We start from the raw sequence: 19,536 nt of genomic DNA on the forward strand, positions 1-19,536 counted from the left end.
ACATGTTCCGATTGGACCTGACTGCACTGCCACTTCAAGCCATGGACCTTCGGACCTGATGACCACTTTCTGATTAGATTCGGTGTATTATTGCTGGAACGATGGCACCCAAGTAAGCAAAAAATTACTTTGGCCTTTCTTTTTAAGTGCAGACCTACTTTAAGCAAATCTCATGTGTATGATTCGTAGAAGTCGATAGTTGACTAATATGATAGGCAAATCTCGTGTTTGATTCATACACCTTGGAAGTTGATGGTCGAGTAATATCATAAACAAATCTCATGTTTGCTTCATACACTTTGGAAGTAGATAGTTGACTAATATCAGAGGCAAATCTCATGTGTTTGATTCATACAATATCATAGGCAAATCTAATGTGTTTGATTCATACACCTTGGAAGTTGATGGTTGAGTAATATCACAGGCAAATCTTATGTGTTCCATTCATACACCTTGGAAGTTGATAGTTGACTAATATCATAGGCAAATCTCATGTGTTTGATTCATACACAAATTGATTGATACACCTTGGAAGTTGATGGTTGAGTAATATCATAGGCAAATCTCATGTGTTCGATTCGTACACATTCGAAGTTGATAGTTGACTAATATCATAGGCAAATCTCATGTGTTCGATTCGTACACATTCGAAGTTGATAGTTGACTAATATCATAGGCAAATCTCATGTGTTCGATTCGTACACCTTGGAAGTTGATGGTCGAGTAATATCATAGGCAAATCTCATGTGTTTGATTCATACACCTTGGAAGCTGATAGTTGACTAATATCATAGGCAAATCTCATGTGTTCGATTCGTACACCTTGGAAGTTGATGGTTAAGTAATATCATAGGCAAATCTCATTTATTCGATTTATACACATTAGAAGTTGATGGTTGAGTAATATCATAGGCAAATATCATGTGTTTGATTCATACACCTTAGAAGTTGATGGTTGACTAATATCATAGACAAATCTCATGTGTTTGATTCATACAACTTGGAAGTTGATGGTTGAGTAATATTATAGGCAAATCTTATGTGTTCGATTCAGTTGATGGTTGAGTAATATCATAGGCAAATCTCATGTGTTCGATTCATACATCTTGGAAGTTGATGGTTGAGTATTTAATGAAAAATACTAATGTTTTCTTGAAGCATGCATTATTTGATCTTTCGCCTATCATCCTCTCGCTTCTTTCTTTTTTTCTTTCTGGTTAATGTACTCTTACCATCGAAGATCTTAACTTCATTCTATAATCAAGAGAAATTTTACATTTATTTTTTTTTTCATTTTTATAATATATTCTACAATGAAAATAAATTTTAAGTTTAAAATTATAAATATAATTTAATTTTGAAAATACATTACATTTGTATACATAATTGCATAAACCCATCGTTTCAATCGGTGGACTGAAGATCAAATCAAAATCTAATGTCAGATTATATACTAGTTGGGATCATCCTACAGCTTAGATCTCAAATTAGTTTGGTGCGTTGGTTTGCGAGAGCGTGTCATTATCTACACTGAACTCTGTGGATGATGGTTGTTTACCTACTGCCGAAATTGCTTGTACTATCAACATTTCTTTGATCGACGTGATTAATCATGCAGCAATTGTTGATATGCCCTTCTATCGATTCGTATCATATCCTGTAGGAAGAGAAACCAAACGAGTCAGAATCCATCATAACATGATCCATCCACTTCAATCTGTCATCACTATTATGCCAGTAGAGATAAAATGCAACACTAAAGAGTATCTCACATGCATTATTGCGTATGGTAGCATAATACATCAAAGCAAAGAGCCATGAACTTGCCGAAAAACCTAAAGAATAGACGTCAAAAGTGGCACTTACCACAATCATGAGCTAAGTCACTCGGTAGTGTTGTTCTTCTTCTCAATTTCCATTGCAACTTCTTGCCATCCGGTTCAAAAACATGACAAGTAAATGCAGATATGAGGGGAAACTAAAGAAAAAGAATACTTTATCGGTCGGGGTGTCGCAGTTAGAATCCACAAGGCATAGAATAAAACCATTTCTTCTTTATTTCCACTGCAACTTCTTACCATCCAGTTCAGAATGTGACAAGCAAATGCAGATAATTCGAGAAGAAAAGGAATACTTTGTCAGTGCCGCAGCTAGAATCCACGATGCATAAAATTGAACATTTTCTTCTTCTCCAGCTACAACTTCTTACCATCCAGTTCAAAAAATGACCAAGCAAATGCAGATAATTTGAGGGAAAGAAAAAGAAAAAGAATACTTTTGTCAAGTCGGTAATCACTAGAACTGTGACCTTTGGTAGCTTGTCTCAGTTAGAAGCCACTACTTGTAGAACAAAATCATTTCCTCCTCCCTCTCATCTATCATGGCTTGTTCCAATATACACTATACTCTTTTCCTCAAAAAAGAAAAAAAGAAACCTTCCAGAAAGATTCAACATGTGATTGACTCGCTTTCTTCTTTGATATAAGAGGAACAAAAACAGACGGTCTCCTAAGGAAAATAACTTCAGAAACCACTATAGCAAGTTGAAAGGGCAATCTTCAATTCTGCATCATTATTTACCATGCTAGGCAAAGAATTGAATGAACTCATCAAAATTGATTTGCAGATTCCAGGATCCAGAAAAGAGATCACAAGGATTTAGTGGTAGAAATAACCATTGCCACCAGGGACTATGATTGGTTGGATGGCAGCAAAGGGCTGTGAGAATGGAGCATGGGGTGGCGCCACAATAGTCTGAATTCCACCTGCAACAACGGGTGGAGCCGCAGCCAGGGCTGTAGCACCTACAATGATGTGCATATCATATAAGCAAAAATTTCTTCTCATAAAGAAGGAAGCAGACATAAATAAGAAGACAATTCAGAAGCTCTGAAACTTTGGTTCAGATCTCAAGACATCAATCATATTCATTAAAGCTATAAATTATATATTAACAGCATGTATTGCTCCTCATAAATATATGTACCAACCTTTAAAGTTATATATAATAAAGCACCTGAGTATTCAACAATTCAGTCAAATTAACAGACCATAAACTATTACTGTGCATCAGACAACAGCAAACTAACAACATTTTGGTTTTTATCTTCAGTTTTTGTTCTCCAGTAGTTTGAAAATATAAGACATCATAATTGCCAGTAACCTCAGGAGAACAGTATCTTGTCATTTATGCAAAAAAATTAAGACTACCAGGCTCCAAAATGTATATTTCATCCATACTTTTGGTTGATTGTTGTTCCCCCCCAGTTCTAAGAAACATAAATCCTTGTATGTTGCATGTAAATAATTGGAGAACAAAACCCATCACTTACACTACAATAGGATGATTGATAATGAACAAAACCCCTCACTAATACTACAAAATGATGATTGATAATGAAGAAAGTACCTTGAAACTTTGGTGCATTTGCTTGAGTCAATAGAGGGTGTGGTTGTCCTTGTGGCATAACTGGCGTTCGTTGAATCACATCCTTCAAGCAAAAATGCATTAATCAAATCAAAAGGCAAAAGTGATGACTGAAACGTGATATCATAATAAATCACTGGTAAAAACAATCTAAATGGAGATACATCAGAACCACAAAAACTCAAAATTATGTTGGCTGTGAAATGTCAGAGTTTAGGCCTAAGACATGGTGGTTAGAAAACGTTTACAAGTATACACCTCAATCACTTAGTTGCTAAAGACCCAGTAAGACGAACCACGTCTACCATATATCCTGATTCACATTCATTTTCGGAGTGTAGCAACTTGAGAAATATGCAAGTTTGGTCAATTCGGGAAAACACGTAACAGCCTTAATATCAGTGAATTATACCTTGGAAATTTTAGCATAAAACCATTGAAAAATAAATTGCTTCAGAATCAAAATGAGTGAGATTCAATTAGGCAAAACCATTGAAAAATAAATTGCTTCAGAATCAAATTTAAGTTCTGTAACTAAAATTAAGCAAGAAATACCAGTAATGTTGAATCTAACGGCTTCTATGGTCTCCCATGTCACACATGATTCTTTGGATCCATATCCAAGCAACATAGACAGTCTTTGAGAATCTTATAAAATTTATCTCAAGGAGCACTCAGCAATCATAATATGACACATCACTTTCCCTTTATCTATCATGTTTCAATTTTATAAACAATATTTTTCTACAATCTGCCCTTCCCGTTAAGTAATAAACCACAAAATTAAGTTTATAGAATTTGAAACTTCTAGCTCATATATTCAACTATATTTCCAATCTTCTCTTAGTCTTACCAAAGGTGTGCTTATATATTTGACCTTCTTACTACAAATCTTCTCTGGCACCTTCCATTCCAATGTTTCTCTTTGCATAAAACAATGTAATCAGCAAACAATATATATCGTAAGACCTCATTTTAAATAACCTAAAGTTCATAACAGGAAAACAGATTCACCATAGGAATCAAGTACTATAGCATATGGTGGAAACTGTCGCAGGTGGCAGTTATTCGAATTAAGATGTCTTCACTCACTTTACAAATAACTAAAGAACAGAGATACACAAAATATTAAACATAAGTGCTCATCGCCAGTTTGATCAATGTCTAATAGTTCAACGATGAAAATTTCTAAGGGGCATTAAGCACGAAGATACAAATTAAAAGGTCTCAAAGAATGTGACAGTGTGCCCTATTTGTAATTAAATTGAGATAAAAGACGTTTGAAGGTTGACCATGTGGTTCAGGAGTTGATGTCATGGCTGATGTGCACATTTTATCTCAAAATAAGTGGCCTAGAAGCTTATGCTAATCCATTTTGATATAGCCACATTCATTGATCTCATCACAGTGTGCCCAAGGCCCCAAACTAAAAGATATTATGATGCCAAGCAGACAAGGTAGGCACATGTTTCAGGATTCCATAAAGAATAGGTAGCAACAAAGGCAAGCACATACGGAACAACACAAGGATTTAAATATAATGTTGAGAAGAATTATTACCTGAGAAACCGGATGCACATATGCAGGCTGACTTAATTGTCCAACCATTAACTGTATTTAAAATTCCAACATGGTTATAGCAATTCAATTTCAGAAGTAAATACTAAATACTTCTGATATGTTGCACAAAAAATTGCAAAATATTAAATAAAAAGTATGAGAAGTACTGATGACTTACCATTTGGGAATGTGGATTTGAATAGAAATGCCCTGCTTGAAGAGGATGATATTGACCATTCATTCTAATGGGTAATTGTCGAATGCTAGCATGCCCCAGAACCTGTACAAAGAACAAGGAATAAAAAAACACAAGAAAAAAATATATAAGCCCAAGGGTTCTGAAAATTCAGGATTAAAGCAGAATATAGCATTAAATGAGTTTGTGGGTTCTAAATGTTAAGCAGATGAAGCCTATCCTAGAAAGTTATTATATAAAACAATCAAACATAGTGAAATGTAGAAGAAGAAAAGGCAGAACAATCAATTCAATGAACATGCAATTGCAAAAAAAAACATCTAATATTCAGAAAGCATTAAAGGAACATACAGGTCGAGTATAATGAGTTCCCAGTCCAGTGTGCGTGGCAATTATGTTATTGTATGGGACCAATTTACTTGGTACTGTGACATGACTTGCAAGAGAGCTCATTTCAGTTCCTAATTGTGAAGCAGCAATAGGCATTAAAGGAAGATTGTTCAACATTTGGCTTGGGCTCACAATATTAGGCACAGCTGTAGGTAATGGTCTTAAATTTGTCACTGATGGTGTGAAAATTTTTGCACTTGGATTCAGCTTCGATTCCTGTAATATTATGTTGAAAAAAAAAGCAGTTAGACAATAATCATAAGAAATATCCTACGAGAACATGAAAAAGAAGGTAACTAAAGTAGGCAGGTCAACAAAACAGCATTTCAAACCCTGGGATCAAACATGATTAGATCTGGTATATAATTCGAAATACAGTTTAACACCCACAATAATAATTTAAAAAGTACTAGGCGCCAAGGTCCTAAAATGCCCAAGGCACTAAGAGCTAGCCCAAGCGAAGCGAGACACTCTGAAATATTAAAATATAAAAAATATATAATATAATTAATAAATATGATTATATAAATAAAAATACGACGTTAAATTAAAAAAATCTGAAGTACAAAGTCCTATTATCCATCTTCTAATAACAAAAATGTCAAAAAGCTTAAAACAATAAAGTTTTGCATTAAATTCATTCTTCATCATAGTCAACTTCGTCATTATCAAACATATCATCATTCTTCTCTTCCTCTCGTCCATCTTCATCAAAATATATTTCCTCCTCTTCAACAGTGGCAAGAGATGAGCTTAAGGTTTTTGCATTCATTTTTTCCTCCGTCATCTGTCTTGTATATGTCTGTAATTCTCCAACACCTTAGGCTCTTTGCAACATCTCTCCATGTCAAGCTATTATCTTCAAATATAAACTTATATTTGGCATATTGCAAGTTTGCACCAATTTTTTCCACCAACCACTCATTTGAATCATCAATGTCTTGTAATGAGAATGGATCAATACTATTTCGCAAATCATGACAAGTCTTCAATGCTTGATTATAATTTATATAAATAAGATCATGTAATCATTGATGCTTTAACCGATTTTTTCTCTTTGTGTGAATCTATCATGTCATATAATTTGAAAATATATCAATACATCTATTAAAAAAGAATAGATTAATTAAAACAAAAATATTCTATGATCCTTACACGTTCAAAGATACTACAGTTTCGCTCACAACCCGTAGTACTACATGTCAAACTAAGAATTTTGATAATCAATTACTATAAGTTCGGGGTGGAATTTTCAAATAGACTCCACCATTCAGCTACAAAATTTATTTAATTATTACCAATAACATACTATAGATGAAATTAATTATATCAATTTATTAATACCTAGGAATGTAGTTGTCCTAGATCGAACTATCATTAGAATTTTAAAAGACCATCGACATTCTTATATAAAGATAATTCACGTATGATCTTATCTTGTACCTTGAGGTTTGGAACCAATCTTACAATACACTGATATAACCCATTTATAATTTCTGCATCAAACTCAACGGAGGTGTTCTTATAAAAGAATTCTGAGTTCAAATAATATCATGCTATATGTAATGAATGATTAAGTTGACAATTATATCTTTTATCAATTATTGTAAATATTTTCTTATAATTTTCTTCTTTTCCATAAAAATACTTTTGAATCATCTCATTTGCTTTATTCATAACCTCATAAATATATCTTATTGTAGGTTTATTTTCATTATTCGTCAACCAAAAGACTCGAACAAGAGGGTCCATTACCTTTAATATATAAACTACAAGATTCCAAAAGGATGACATTAAGATGATATCGCTGGCCCTCTTGGCTTTCGCTTCTTTTACTCATTTGCTTGTCACCCATTCCTCCGAGATAAACATGTTTCTCAGGTTATATTTTTTTACAATGCACGCCTTGTAATGTCAAGTAACAAATTGGGTGGCATCATATCTCACAAATTCCTTGTTGTCTGTGAATTCTTTCATCATATTCAAAGCCTCAATATGATTATAGAGAAATCCAATGATAAAGATTGTCATTTCTAAAGTCTTCTTAATTTCAAAAATCTTTCAAATATCCTCCAATATTAAATTAATACAATGTGTCACATATAAAGTCCAATATAAGTGGTCTTTTTGCTTCAAGTAATTTACCTAAAACAAAGGATAACAAACTTGATAAGATTTAGGAGTCACATAATTCTTACATTCAAATTAGAGATAAATTAATTAAAAGATTAAAAAATTCAAAAGATAAATCTTACCAGCTAAGAGCTAACACATAATTGCTTTCATTGTCGGTTATAACTTAGATGACATTTAATTCATCAATTTCTTCCACAAACTTATCAAACAAATTATATATCTTTTCGTCATATTTCATAAAAGATGATACATCTATTGACTTCACAAAGATGATTCCTAAAGAACATTTGACCATATAATTAATTATACTCTTATGTCTCATATCAGTCCAAGCATCTAACATAATAGAGCAACCATGCTTTACCCATGATTCTTTGTGGCCCTTTAATAAGTCATTTGTATAATCCAACTCTTTTTTAAGTAATGAAACTCGCATTTCATAATAACTTGGAAGTTTTAATTCTTCATAATATCTTTCAATAACTTCAATCATCTTCTTAAAACTGTCTAAACGAGTTATACTAAGAGGAATGTTAGCCTAATAAAAGAAGCGAGCAATGTGATGAATTATTCTTACCCTTATTTTCTTATTACAAGCATCACTTATATTTATTTGTCCTAATTTTGCTCCTGCTTGCCCTTGTTGCTTCCATAATTCTTGATACATATATAAGTTCATTGGTCCCTTTTTATCCTCCTTAATAATCATGGCTTCTTTTTCTTTTCTGTTATATACTCTTTTCTCACTTGAATTTACACTTTCAGAATAATCTTCATCATCATCTCTAATATATTCAATACTATCCTTTGGTAAAATCCCATAAGATTCATTCTTCTATATCTTTTTTTTTTGTCATATAAGTTAGTAGCTATTCTTTTATATCAGGTGAACACTTCTTACAGGCTAATGCATTCTTGAAATTTTCTACTAAATGTTGCTTTACACGAAAAATACCACCTCTAGTAGTCTTATCACAAAAGATGCAAGTAACTACAATAAGATCTTTAGAATATTTTAGATAATTGTATCCCAAGCAAGATATTTTCTTGAATTTTTTGAAGAATCTTCTGAATTGCTTTACACACATGCCATTAATCCTAAAACCCCAATAATAATTTTAAATAAATAAAAATTAGTAGTGTTAAAATCTAAAAAATATATTATCAATCTAAATAGAGATTGCTTTGAACAATAGTTAACAATCTACTATTAATAGTATATTATTTACTATTAGCAATAGTTAGAGGAGGAGAAAATAATTGTTAACAATAATAGAGGGGGAGAAAAGTGTCACCGACAATGAAAAATGGGGAAGGAGAGGGCAACGGTGACGAAGAAACTTTCGAATGATAGTGGCGACGAGAGAGAAAGCTATGGACAACAGTAGCAACGATGGAGGAAGCTACGTATGACAACTACGACAACAGAGGAAGCTGCAAATGATAGTAGCGATAGTACCGAAAGTTGTAAATGGCAACGTCGTGGGTGGAGGAAGTTTCAAAGGTGTCCGTCGATGGCTGAGGAAGTTGCGGTCCTCTCCCTTGATGGTGGAAGTAACTGCACACGGAAGCAACGACAGCGAAACGAAGCTACGGACAAAGGCTAGGCCATCAAACCTGCCCGTCCATCGGCAACAAAGGAAGCCTCAATCCATTGCATTTGCGACAGAGGCAGTGGAAGAAAGCGTCGGTGGTGGAGGCAAAAGCAGCACTAGGGTTGACGGCTCGGGGTCACGCGAGCATGCGAAGGTGGCCTTTGCGAGTAAGAAAGTGGTTATTTGGTTCAATCGAACCAACTAATCACTGTTGAACCGAACCATACTTCAAAAGTTTGATTCGATTGCTTCATTTGAATAGGGCGCTCGTCCGAGGCGCCCAGTGCTTGGGTTCAAGCGAGCACCCAAGCGGCGCACGCCCAGGTGGCACCTCGTTGAAGTGCGCCGCGTAATCCACCCTTGAGGCGCTCGGGCCTCGCCTCGCCTGAGCACCTAAGCAAGCGCCCAAGAGCCTATTTAAACCGCTGACCCACAATAGATATGAACATAGAAAATTAAAATTATCAATGCATGATTCATAAGTCAAATTGTTGTAAACTGCATTGAGCGGATGAAGACTCTCTGTTCAGTCATTTTTTGTGATATATATATTTCAGTTCTGTCATGGATGAATTGATCTTATAGATGAATCCAATAACCTTTGCTTCTATAACATCAGAATCCCTGCTCTGCAGTTCCTTTTGTTTTGTGATCATCAGAAAATCAGTTCATTCCGATATGCTCGTCAGTTTGTTTCTAAGCATGTAGCAGAATACAGGGAGATTTTCTAAAAAGTTAATCCAAGAACTCATCACATGAGAATAAAAACTACAAAATTCTAGCAGCAAGGGCCTGATTGTTTCTGGACACCAAAAGACACATTAGAAGAACATTTGTATTAGCATGGTAAGTAGCAAACAAGTAAATCTCTGTACGAAAGTGGACATTACCTTGGCAGTAATACTTCCAGCTTTGCTCTTTTTAGGAATTGATGCATCAGATAAGGCTGATCTAACAGGGCATGAAGAGGTTGTAATATGTGAAACCAAAGGAGTAGCAGTACAAGCTGAAGTTCTAGCATCTGATAGTGAAATGTTTGTTGAAGTGGAATCTTTGCCCTCTAGAAGCATCAGTTGGACAGGCATAGCAGCAGAACTATTCAATCTTGAGCCATTTGCATTTGCTGAAAGAGAATTTAGGGCTAATAATTTAACAACTACTCCAAAAATGTCTACAGATTCAGTTAAGTATCAATGCGGATACTATTGTTTTCAAGGAGAACATTTGACTTACAGTTGGGACTCAAATGGTGAACTTCTTGTGCCATCTGCATGTAAAGAGATCACAAAAACATAAACTGAATATTAACAAATAAACAAACATAATTCATTGAACAAAATGAAGTTTAAAAAATGAATGACTTGTTCAACTTAAGTGTTGACTAAGAGACCTCTTCAACAGGATCACAATGCTTTTCTCCCTCCGGTTTGCACCCTATGACCTGTCTGCAGCATAGTGGTGAGTTCAGGGTAGCCAAATGAGAGTATAGAGTACAGTGAAGCAAATAATTAAAGTTAGTATAGCAGAACATAGAAACCATGTAGATCATTTGACTTCAAGTCTTACCTTTGCTGAAGTGAAATAGCTGGTATAAAAGAATGTTCTTCAACCTGTATTGTCAGAAGCACAAGAATCAGTGCAAAACCCTTCAGATAACATGAAGCCCATAATATGTGGAGAACAACCTACAAGATGTGACTTTCTATAGAAAGAGGCAATTATATTTCATCCAAGCCAACTACATTTAATTTAAACCATACCTTTGTAATAACATCATTTTCACTTAACTGAAGAAAAGGATGTTACTAAAGTTCAGAACGTATAATGGATTGAAATTAATAGCAACTAACAAACTAGTGCAGTAGAGAAACCATGGTTTGCAGTACCGGTCCATACCGCCCGGTATGGGCGGTACGTACCGGTCCGACAGGCTTCCGATACGCGGACCGCCTGTTACCGGTCCTGTACTGTAGTAGTACTGTAGCAGTACTGTATCAGTGCTCGGCACGCCTGAATATACCGCTCGGTACACCTGGGTGTACCGAGCGGTATACCGTACCGTACCGATCCCGAGCCCAGGTCGAAACTCCGGTACAGTACGGTATTGCGAACCTTGAGAGAAACAAATCAAGGTTGCATCAGTATCAGACAATATTATTTCTGTGACTCGAACCTGATATTATAAGTTACAATGGAGCAACATTAATTGTACCAAGCTCGACCTCCGGTTTCAATATCTGATAATGTAAGAGCCATAATTCTTACTTTGATTGAAGTCCAACATTATTTGTGTTAGAAAGTGAGTAAATCTCATTGCTCTTATCAATGAAGTTTGGCGGTACCCATGGCTTATAAAAGCAACTAACTTAAGTGACACACTAATAATTTAACTAAATGAGATACTAATAATTTACTAAATCTCCTATGAATTAATACATTTATGTCTTATTCCTAGTCTGCTTACATTGAACTCCCTCTTTTTCTTTCTCAGAAGCAGTAATTTTAACCTACAGGACAATCCAGGGAAAACAAACCATGTTTTCAGCAGGTGCCTAGCACAGCCAATTCATAATGCTAAAAAATACAAGTCTGAAACTCAATGAAAAATTCATAGGCTTCTAGGCTTGCTATTACCCAAAACAAGCATGTACAGTTATCTTTATCTCACTTTCCTCGTGCACCAAGAAAGCTTCGAGGAGTATTCATGGACCTGCATGTACAGTGAGGAAAACCAACTGCTACTACTGCAGCTAACAATAAGCCTTAACATAAGGAGAAAACTGTTTTGAGTTTCCAAGAACCACCACTCCAAGGTAAAGAGAATAAGCATCAAGCTAGAAAGGATAATTTGTCTCATGCATACCAATATCCAACAATAACTATACCATAAGCCCAACATGAATACCAATAGAAGCATGGTTTACAATACCGTCGTACCATACCGCTCGGTACTGGCGGTACATACCGGTCTGATAAAGGATCGGTATGGGTGGTACATCGGTACACCTTAGTGTACTATGTGTCAGTATGCTTGGTATAGCTCGGTACGTACTGTACCGACAACTGATTGATACACCGATACAGTACAGTATTCAAAACCCTGAATAGAAGTACCCCGAAATCCATCTCTAGGTGGCACAAGTGTTTTACATGTGATGAGCAATATGAATCCTTGGTAATTACCTCAACACCCAGAATATATAATGCCAAAAGATACATGATTGTACCAGCACTAAGCTCAACAATCAAAAAGAATGTCTTAATAGCTAAACGACAAGCCCTACAAGATAAATGGTCAATGTTACAACTTACAACTACTGACAAGGATTGTATAATTGGTCGCATCCATGATCAACAGGAATAGATGCCAGGTGGTTCATACATGTTCAAAACAGACTGTAAAATGCATACACTGAAAAAGAGGCAGCCAGTCCAAATTACCAGTATCAAGAGAGGGGAAGGAAGACCAAAGATGACTTGATAAAATTATGAGAGAAATAACATAATGACCTTTAACTTTTAAGTAAGTTGGCCTCATCTAAATGGAGAAAAAGATCTCAACTGTTGTGAATAGAACTTTTATAGCTTATACCAGTTATCCTGCTCTATTACTCAAAGCAGCAGACACAACAAATGATCATTGTGTTACACCTTGTAAAATGCTTTATTGGCATCCATAAATACTAAAAAGTGTCAAATAAGGAAAATTCATGCTCTACATAATATAAAATTAGGAATTAAACAAACCTCATATCTTCTCTTTGTGGGTGAATTCAGTATAAAGCACAGTTCCAGTGAAACTTACACAAACTCTACATAAATTGATCACAAGCTTCAAAAATCAACTTAACATAGTAGCAAAATCAATGCAACTAAGTTTACCTTTTCTAAAGATATCTCATCTTGTCTTGCACCTCCAGTTTCATGCATATTATCTAAAGCCTTGTCTGGAAATTTACCTACATCAGTCATCTCATTCACTATAACATGTTCTTCATCATTTGTTAATGAAAGAGGTTCACTTTCTTCACTTTTGTCCAAACACCTGAATAATGAAAACAACAGGAAATTATTCTCCTCATACAATCAATAATATGCCGACAAATCAACAAACTGAAATTCATAATCTTGTCTATGACAGTCAACCGTGTAAATACAAAAATATCCAGCAAAATAATTTACCCAACATTTGCATCCAACAGATCACTTGCGATACATACATCCAATGAATAACTGAAAGAATAGGCGCATAAAAAAACATGCATAAAGTTATTTACCAAGAGCCTTGTCCTTTCATGTGTTTCCTTGTTGAAAGAGAAGTTGTCGATAGGTCAAACTAGTCATCCTTAACTAAAGAATAGGGTATTTGAACACAAATGCCAACATTGTTATATCTTACACATATAAGTGCAAAAACATTTCCTCTAAACATATTAGTCGCACCACCAAGTTTAAACAACAATGTAGCCATAAGAGTTAAATGCTATCAAGAAAAATAACATATATAAAAATGTTAATTTTTTTCTCACTGAATGAACTACCCTAACAACTAATCTCAGGTTCGATTCTGACATTTTATGTTAAGAGTGTTACTGAACAATTAACATCATATAATTTGCAAGGAACTTATCAATTTCAACAGACAATGACAACATAAGCAATACTATCATCAAAGTGGTTCCTACAATCATTCCAAATTATATTTGTTTATTCCATCGTAGTGTGTGTGATACATTAGACAGGCCTTTATTCTAAACATGTAACTTGACCAAGAAATGAATCATATTTATATAATAGATTTCATATGCAAATTTTAGTGCATCTAACTTTGGCATTCATTTAGCAAAATGCATCTGGGTGGAAGTAGTTGCCTGAACCCTACATATCTAAAGTATAGCATATCAATCATCACTTAACTAATTCAACAAAGGGGCATCCTCTGTTTCAAGGGAACTGTTCACACAAGAAGCTTAAAAGAATTAATCTTTGCCCATATAATTCTTCTAAGTTTTCTAAGGTTCAAACAACTACCGTTTTTGTGCAATTAGCCTAAGAAAAAGTTTAAAAGAATCCTTAAAAGAAAACTTCACATCAGCTAAAGTCCAGAAGATGACATATTTGAGCTCTATTACTTGAAATTCAAACAACGCTCAAACTATTCATTTTGACTTTGAAAAGCTTCAGACCAAGCTCATCAAATTTCAAGGAAACAGTTTCCATTCTTCTGACATCAGAATACCTATTGAAAAATGTTTTTCAGTACCACATAATGGACTTGTTCTCACCAACTTCTAAGCCTGATGGTAAAATGGCATAATATGTTAGGCTCCTGCCAATGCAATATCTCAGGAGAATAAATGCAGTTTCATCCCTGTAAGTTTCCGTGACCAATTCTAGTTACTCGAGTTGCAAGGCTCACCCTCATCAATTCTAAGCCCAAAAATCCAAGGAATTCAGAAATTTATAATTAAAAAGATAATTTTAATATCTTTTTGCTGTGTCAACAGAGTTTTATGACCATTGAACATCATTATTCAAATGAAAAGATCTCTAATTTACGTCATCATATATTTATATTTAAACCATCAAGCAAAAAATAAAAAGATAAATATTACCAGAATGACTGGAGAGGATAAATCAAAGTACACACTTCCTGGGTTTTAACATTGTAACAAAGGTTTAGCTTTCTTATAAGGAAGTTCAACACTCTAGTAGGTAACTGATTTATAAATTTGTTTCATTTCCATGGTAGACTTTCTTAGTTAGCAACTTACGACATGATAACGGTCAAGGTTAATGTTTCATCAGGATTGCTATGTACCAGACAGTACATCCAAATCATACAATTTTGAGTGGTCCGCATGCAATACAAGGCTTACCGCTTGGTTCATTTGAAAAACAAATAATCCTGATAAGAAACCTTAGTAAACCCCAGCCCCCTAATCCAATCCCTCTCTTTCTATCGTGTTCCCCTTCTCACATTGTCTGCTTACCCCAGCCCACCCGTCCATTTGGGTACTTCTCTACTCCTCATCCACTTCCTTGTCTGCCACCACCTCCTCCCTACTCTTCTTTTCAGCTGCCTTTGCCTCCACACCTCCTCCTCTTCTCCTAACCCTAACCCTTCTCTGTACCATGGTATATACAGGTACACTTTGTGTCAAGATGCTGGCAAGGACTGAACGCATACTGATTCGGTACCCAAAACATAGAACCTTGGTTACAATATCATTGAACTAGGTCAGCTAAGTTCTAGCTTCTAACAATATTAGTTATTAAAAATGGAAAGAGAATCACTGCCAGCATCCTTTGTACTAACATTATATCCACTATTCTTTCTTACTAAAACTTCAAGCTTTTTAAATGCAGAAATTACGTTTGTTTAAAAAAGAAAAGGATCAATATTATAACCAATAAGATCTCTTTCATCCAATTGTAGCTATATTCCCCAAGCTGCCTCATGAAAATTCTTGTTTACCGAGTTTCAATAATGTTCATTTCCACCTGTGCTCCTGAACCAAGAATAAGTTCTTAGCTTTACTTTGAAAAACATATTTTAACTTGTAATTGTTGTGAGTCAACATACAAACTTTAGAAGAAAATTCATAAGGTCATGAAGTGGCCCAATGCATGAGCACGCACAAACATGGGACTGGGGAAAATATATCCAAGATCATCAAGTGGCCCAATGCATGAGCTCCCACAAACATAGGACTTGGGAAGATTTATCCATGCAACCTGACCCCCATAAGAGGATTTTTCCAAATTCAAACTCGACACCCATATTGAAAAGGAACAACTTTACCATCGTGTCAAGGCTTACACTGCTTGAAAAAGTAGAAGATAATATAGAGCGTGAAATGATATATTTCCAGATTTCTCGATATGTAGCAACACAAAAAAATTAAACAAGAAGAGTATCGGTTTGCCAGAAGCAACATGATTTCCAAGATGGTTGTTACATATGATTAATAAAACAGCAGATCATTGGCAGGGAGCCAAGCCTATGCAACTGACCTATATAGTTAACAGAATCAGGTTTTTATATGCAACATGTACCTCAAAGCAGAAATTTGTTCACATGTGGACCCTTCCCTCACCCTTCCAGAATCCCGATTGCAAGTTTGTAAATCAGATTCAATCACCACCTCTGCATTGTTCTGAGCAACATGATCTGCTGGCGGGAGGAACTCCTGATAAACAGAGCACAGATGACCGAAGGACATAAGAGAACAATGATAATAGAAAAAAAAATCATCCACAAGGAAAAGATCTTACCTTTACAGCTACTTGAACCAGGTCAGATGAAAGAATAACAAGAGTATCTACAAAGTCTCCTAAAGCTAAGTTTGTGTCACATTTCCCATTCCCTATCTTCCTCGCTTTCTTCAAAACAATACCTAAAGAATTCAGCAGATCAGCAAGCAAAATCAATTTTAATAAAAAAAACCTCGAAGAAACTCGAAGGGCCACAAGTCACATTGGCTGTTCAAACTACGACAAGCACGGATCTACGCGAAACAATAGCAGCTCTCCAATAATAACCACCAACACCATAACGCGATCACATTACAAGATAAATAAAACGAGAACTAGAAAGAAATAAAGAAGGAGACAACTTTTACATGTGCTAAGATCATAATTAGAAACGCTAACAAATGAGATCCACGAAATTGGTCAAAGGCAACAACGCAAACAAGGGGAAAAGAGAGAAACGACGCATTATCAATATTAAAATCTCGAATTTGGGCAAACAGCATGACAAATCAACAGATACGCAAAAATATTCAACCTATCGGATCCGTGATCGATACCAAATACAAGAAGCCACCGAATTCGATCGGAAGAAGTAGGATCAAGATCTCACCCTGATCCTTCTCGAAACACGCGGTGTGCAAGATGCCGGAGTAGAGGGACCCGTCCTTAACCTGGACCTCGACGGGAAACCCGACGATGCACACGGTGGTGTAGAGAAACAGCTCATCCAACGATGACTCGTCCACGCCCTTCTTCGGCTCCATTCCTTCGTCGAACCTTCTCGCCGCCTCCTTTGCCCTTCTCTTTCCAAAAGCGCCGCTCCTTCCTCTCGCCTCTCCGCCCCTCGTCTCTCCCCGTTTTAGTTTCGCTGGTGTGCATTCTTTTTGCAACTACGGCAGACTTATAAGGGAACTCGAAGACGGCTGAGCTGTCGGCATTAGATTCCGTGCGGCCAGATTGTGATGTTTGATGTAAACCGTCGGATCTGTAGATCCTTCTGGAACAAATCTGGACCGAGAATAGTTCGGGCCGGGTCTATTGGAGCTTGGACCGGGTTTACAATTAAAAGAAATATTTTCGTTGGACCGGGTCTATTGGAGCTTGGATCTAAAACTTTACGTATCTTAAAGCAGTCTCGTTCTAAGATGAATCAGTATAGTTAATAGTATTTTTTATGTAGGTTTGTAGTTTTCTTATAAAAGTGCTAAAAAAACACTATAATCTTATTCGAGAATAATATAGTCTATTCAAGACCGATAAAAATACATTATATTTCGAGTTATTCTTCCTCGGTTATAATACTTTTTAATATATATACAAAAACATTATAAGACTAATCAAAAATAGATAATTATTTAAAATATCATAAAATATGATAAGCTGGTTTGAATTATATATTAAGTGTTTGGATATTAATTATAATAATTTTATGGGGGTGCAAAAAATATGGTATGAGTTTTTTTTTTTTTGGTTTATCCTATTAGAGACATTTTGAGGATATATAAAAAGTGGGGATAGTAATGGGAAATAATAAAAAATGGGTCACCAATCCCCAAAAAAAAAAAAGGGTTTTTCGAAAATAAAAATATATATATAATTTAATCACATGTTTGCCTTTATAAGATTTAGTATGTGCCATATAATTATTTTTATTGTAAATTAAAATTAAATGTCTCTTCTCTAAGGTAAAAAAATGTTGTGTCATCAATATTAACTAAATATATAAGTTGTGGATTTGTAGGGTTGTATCTGATAAATTTAAATTTAGAGAGATTAAATGTCTTGGAAATAGATAAATTATCACATCATTAACTTTTGGACAATAAGTATTATTATTTTGGAATATGATGGTTTTTTTATGAATGGCTCTTTTTTTATTGGACTAATAATGATCTTAAACTATGATATTAGCGATGCTTTTATTGTATAAGTAAATTTAACCAATAAAGATACAGATAAATTATTGTAAGGGTTTAGACTCGAATCTTACATTTGTTACTTACTATTTATAAAAATAATATAAAATAAAAATATTAAGGGTTTAGACTCGAATCTTATATTTGTGGATTTGCTCAAAGTCTAATTAATTATATAGAGGGGTGATCTCTAATGCCTTGAGATTAATCCAATGATCATGGAATGGTATATTGGGGGATGTAATGAGTTGATCTTAATCTAAAGTTTACTTTTGCTAAAAGAAACTTCGATGAGGAGTCAGGAAATTGCTAACATAAACATTTCCTGACTTCGTTTATATTGAGATATTGTTTTTAGTGCATGCATCATACACAGAATAATCTTAATATTCTTTTATGCACTAAATGAGGCTTACAATAGTTTTTGCCCGATTTGATGTACAACGAGAGTGAATGAATGCATATCTCAAATATAAATTGATGTTTGGTTTTTTTTTAAGTCATATTTATTCAGATATTACTTAATATTATCTTAAGATCAATTTTCAAGATGCTAATAAAATTTTAAAATTTCAAAGTACCATATAATATAATATAATATAAAATCATAAGATTTATAATATAATTTAGTGAGAAACAAACATATTTATGTCTTCTATAAAGTAAAATTTTTATTAAATAAAAAATATATTTTCTTATAAATAAATATTAAAAATATTAGAAGAGTAAAATTATCTGATAATAATCAATGAATTTTTGAAATATAATTTTACTAAACAATACTTGTGCTAATACATATTTAAAATATAGTTTTCATATCATAATTATGTATTTATTCAGACTATTTTATAAATATATATTTAAAAATAAATGTATTTCAAAACATAGCCTATCAATAACTTTATGATAAGTTACATAACTAAAATGAAGATAATAAATTTATAAGTCTTTGATCACCAACACATGCCTTTGTTCTTCGCACAAAACTATGGCATGAAGAAAATAAAGATGGTTTAAATGATTTAGTTTTAGATACAATTGACAGAAATATTGTATCAA

The 19,536-nt window shown here is 34.4% G+C and overlaps 1 protein-coding gene across 1 annotated transcript; it reads right to left on the bottom strand.

The window, feature by feature from the left end:
* Positions 1 to 2,142: 2,142 nt before the first annotated feature.
* LOC135608113 (uncharacterized) lies at positions 2,143 to 17,426 on the bottom strand. The gene is made up of 13 exons (XM_065100603.1): positions 17,172 to 17,426; positions 16,583 to 16,704; positions 16,364 to 16,497; positions 13,187 to 13,349; positions 10,871 to 10,914; positions 10,695 to 10,749; positions 10,538 to 10,571; positions 10,195 to 10,427; positions 5,535 to 5,789; positions 5,166 to 5,267; positions 4,988 to 5,038; positions 3,410 to 3,491; positions 2,143 to 2,804 (listed from the first exon to the last, which is right to left on the bottom strand). Exons 1-13 carry the CDS (start codon positions 17,323 to 17,325, stop codon positions 2,659 to 2,661), a joined length of 1,575 nt encoding a protein of 524 aa, XP_064956675.1. The 5' UTR covers positions 17,326 to 17,426; the 3' UTR covers positions 2,143 to 2,658.
* Between the last annotated feature and the right edge of the window lie 2,110 nt (positions 17,427 to 19,536).

This window comes from Musa acuminata, chromosome BXJ2-3 (assembly GCF_036884655.1).
Source record: "Musa acuminata AAA Group cultivar baxijiao chromosome BXJ2-3, Cavendish_Baxijiao_AAA, whole genome shotgun sequence".
Lineage (NCBI taxonomy): Eukaryota > Viridiplantae > Streptophyta > Magnoliopsida > Zingiberales > Musaceae > Musa > Musa acuminata.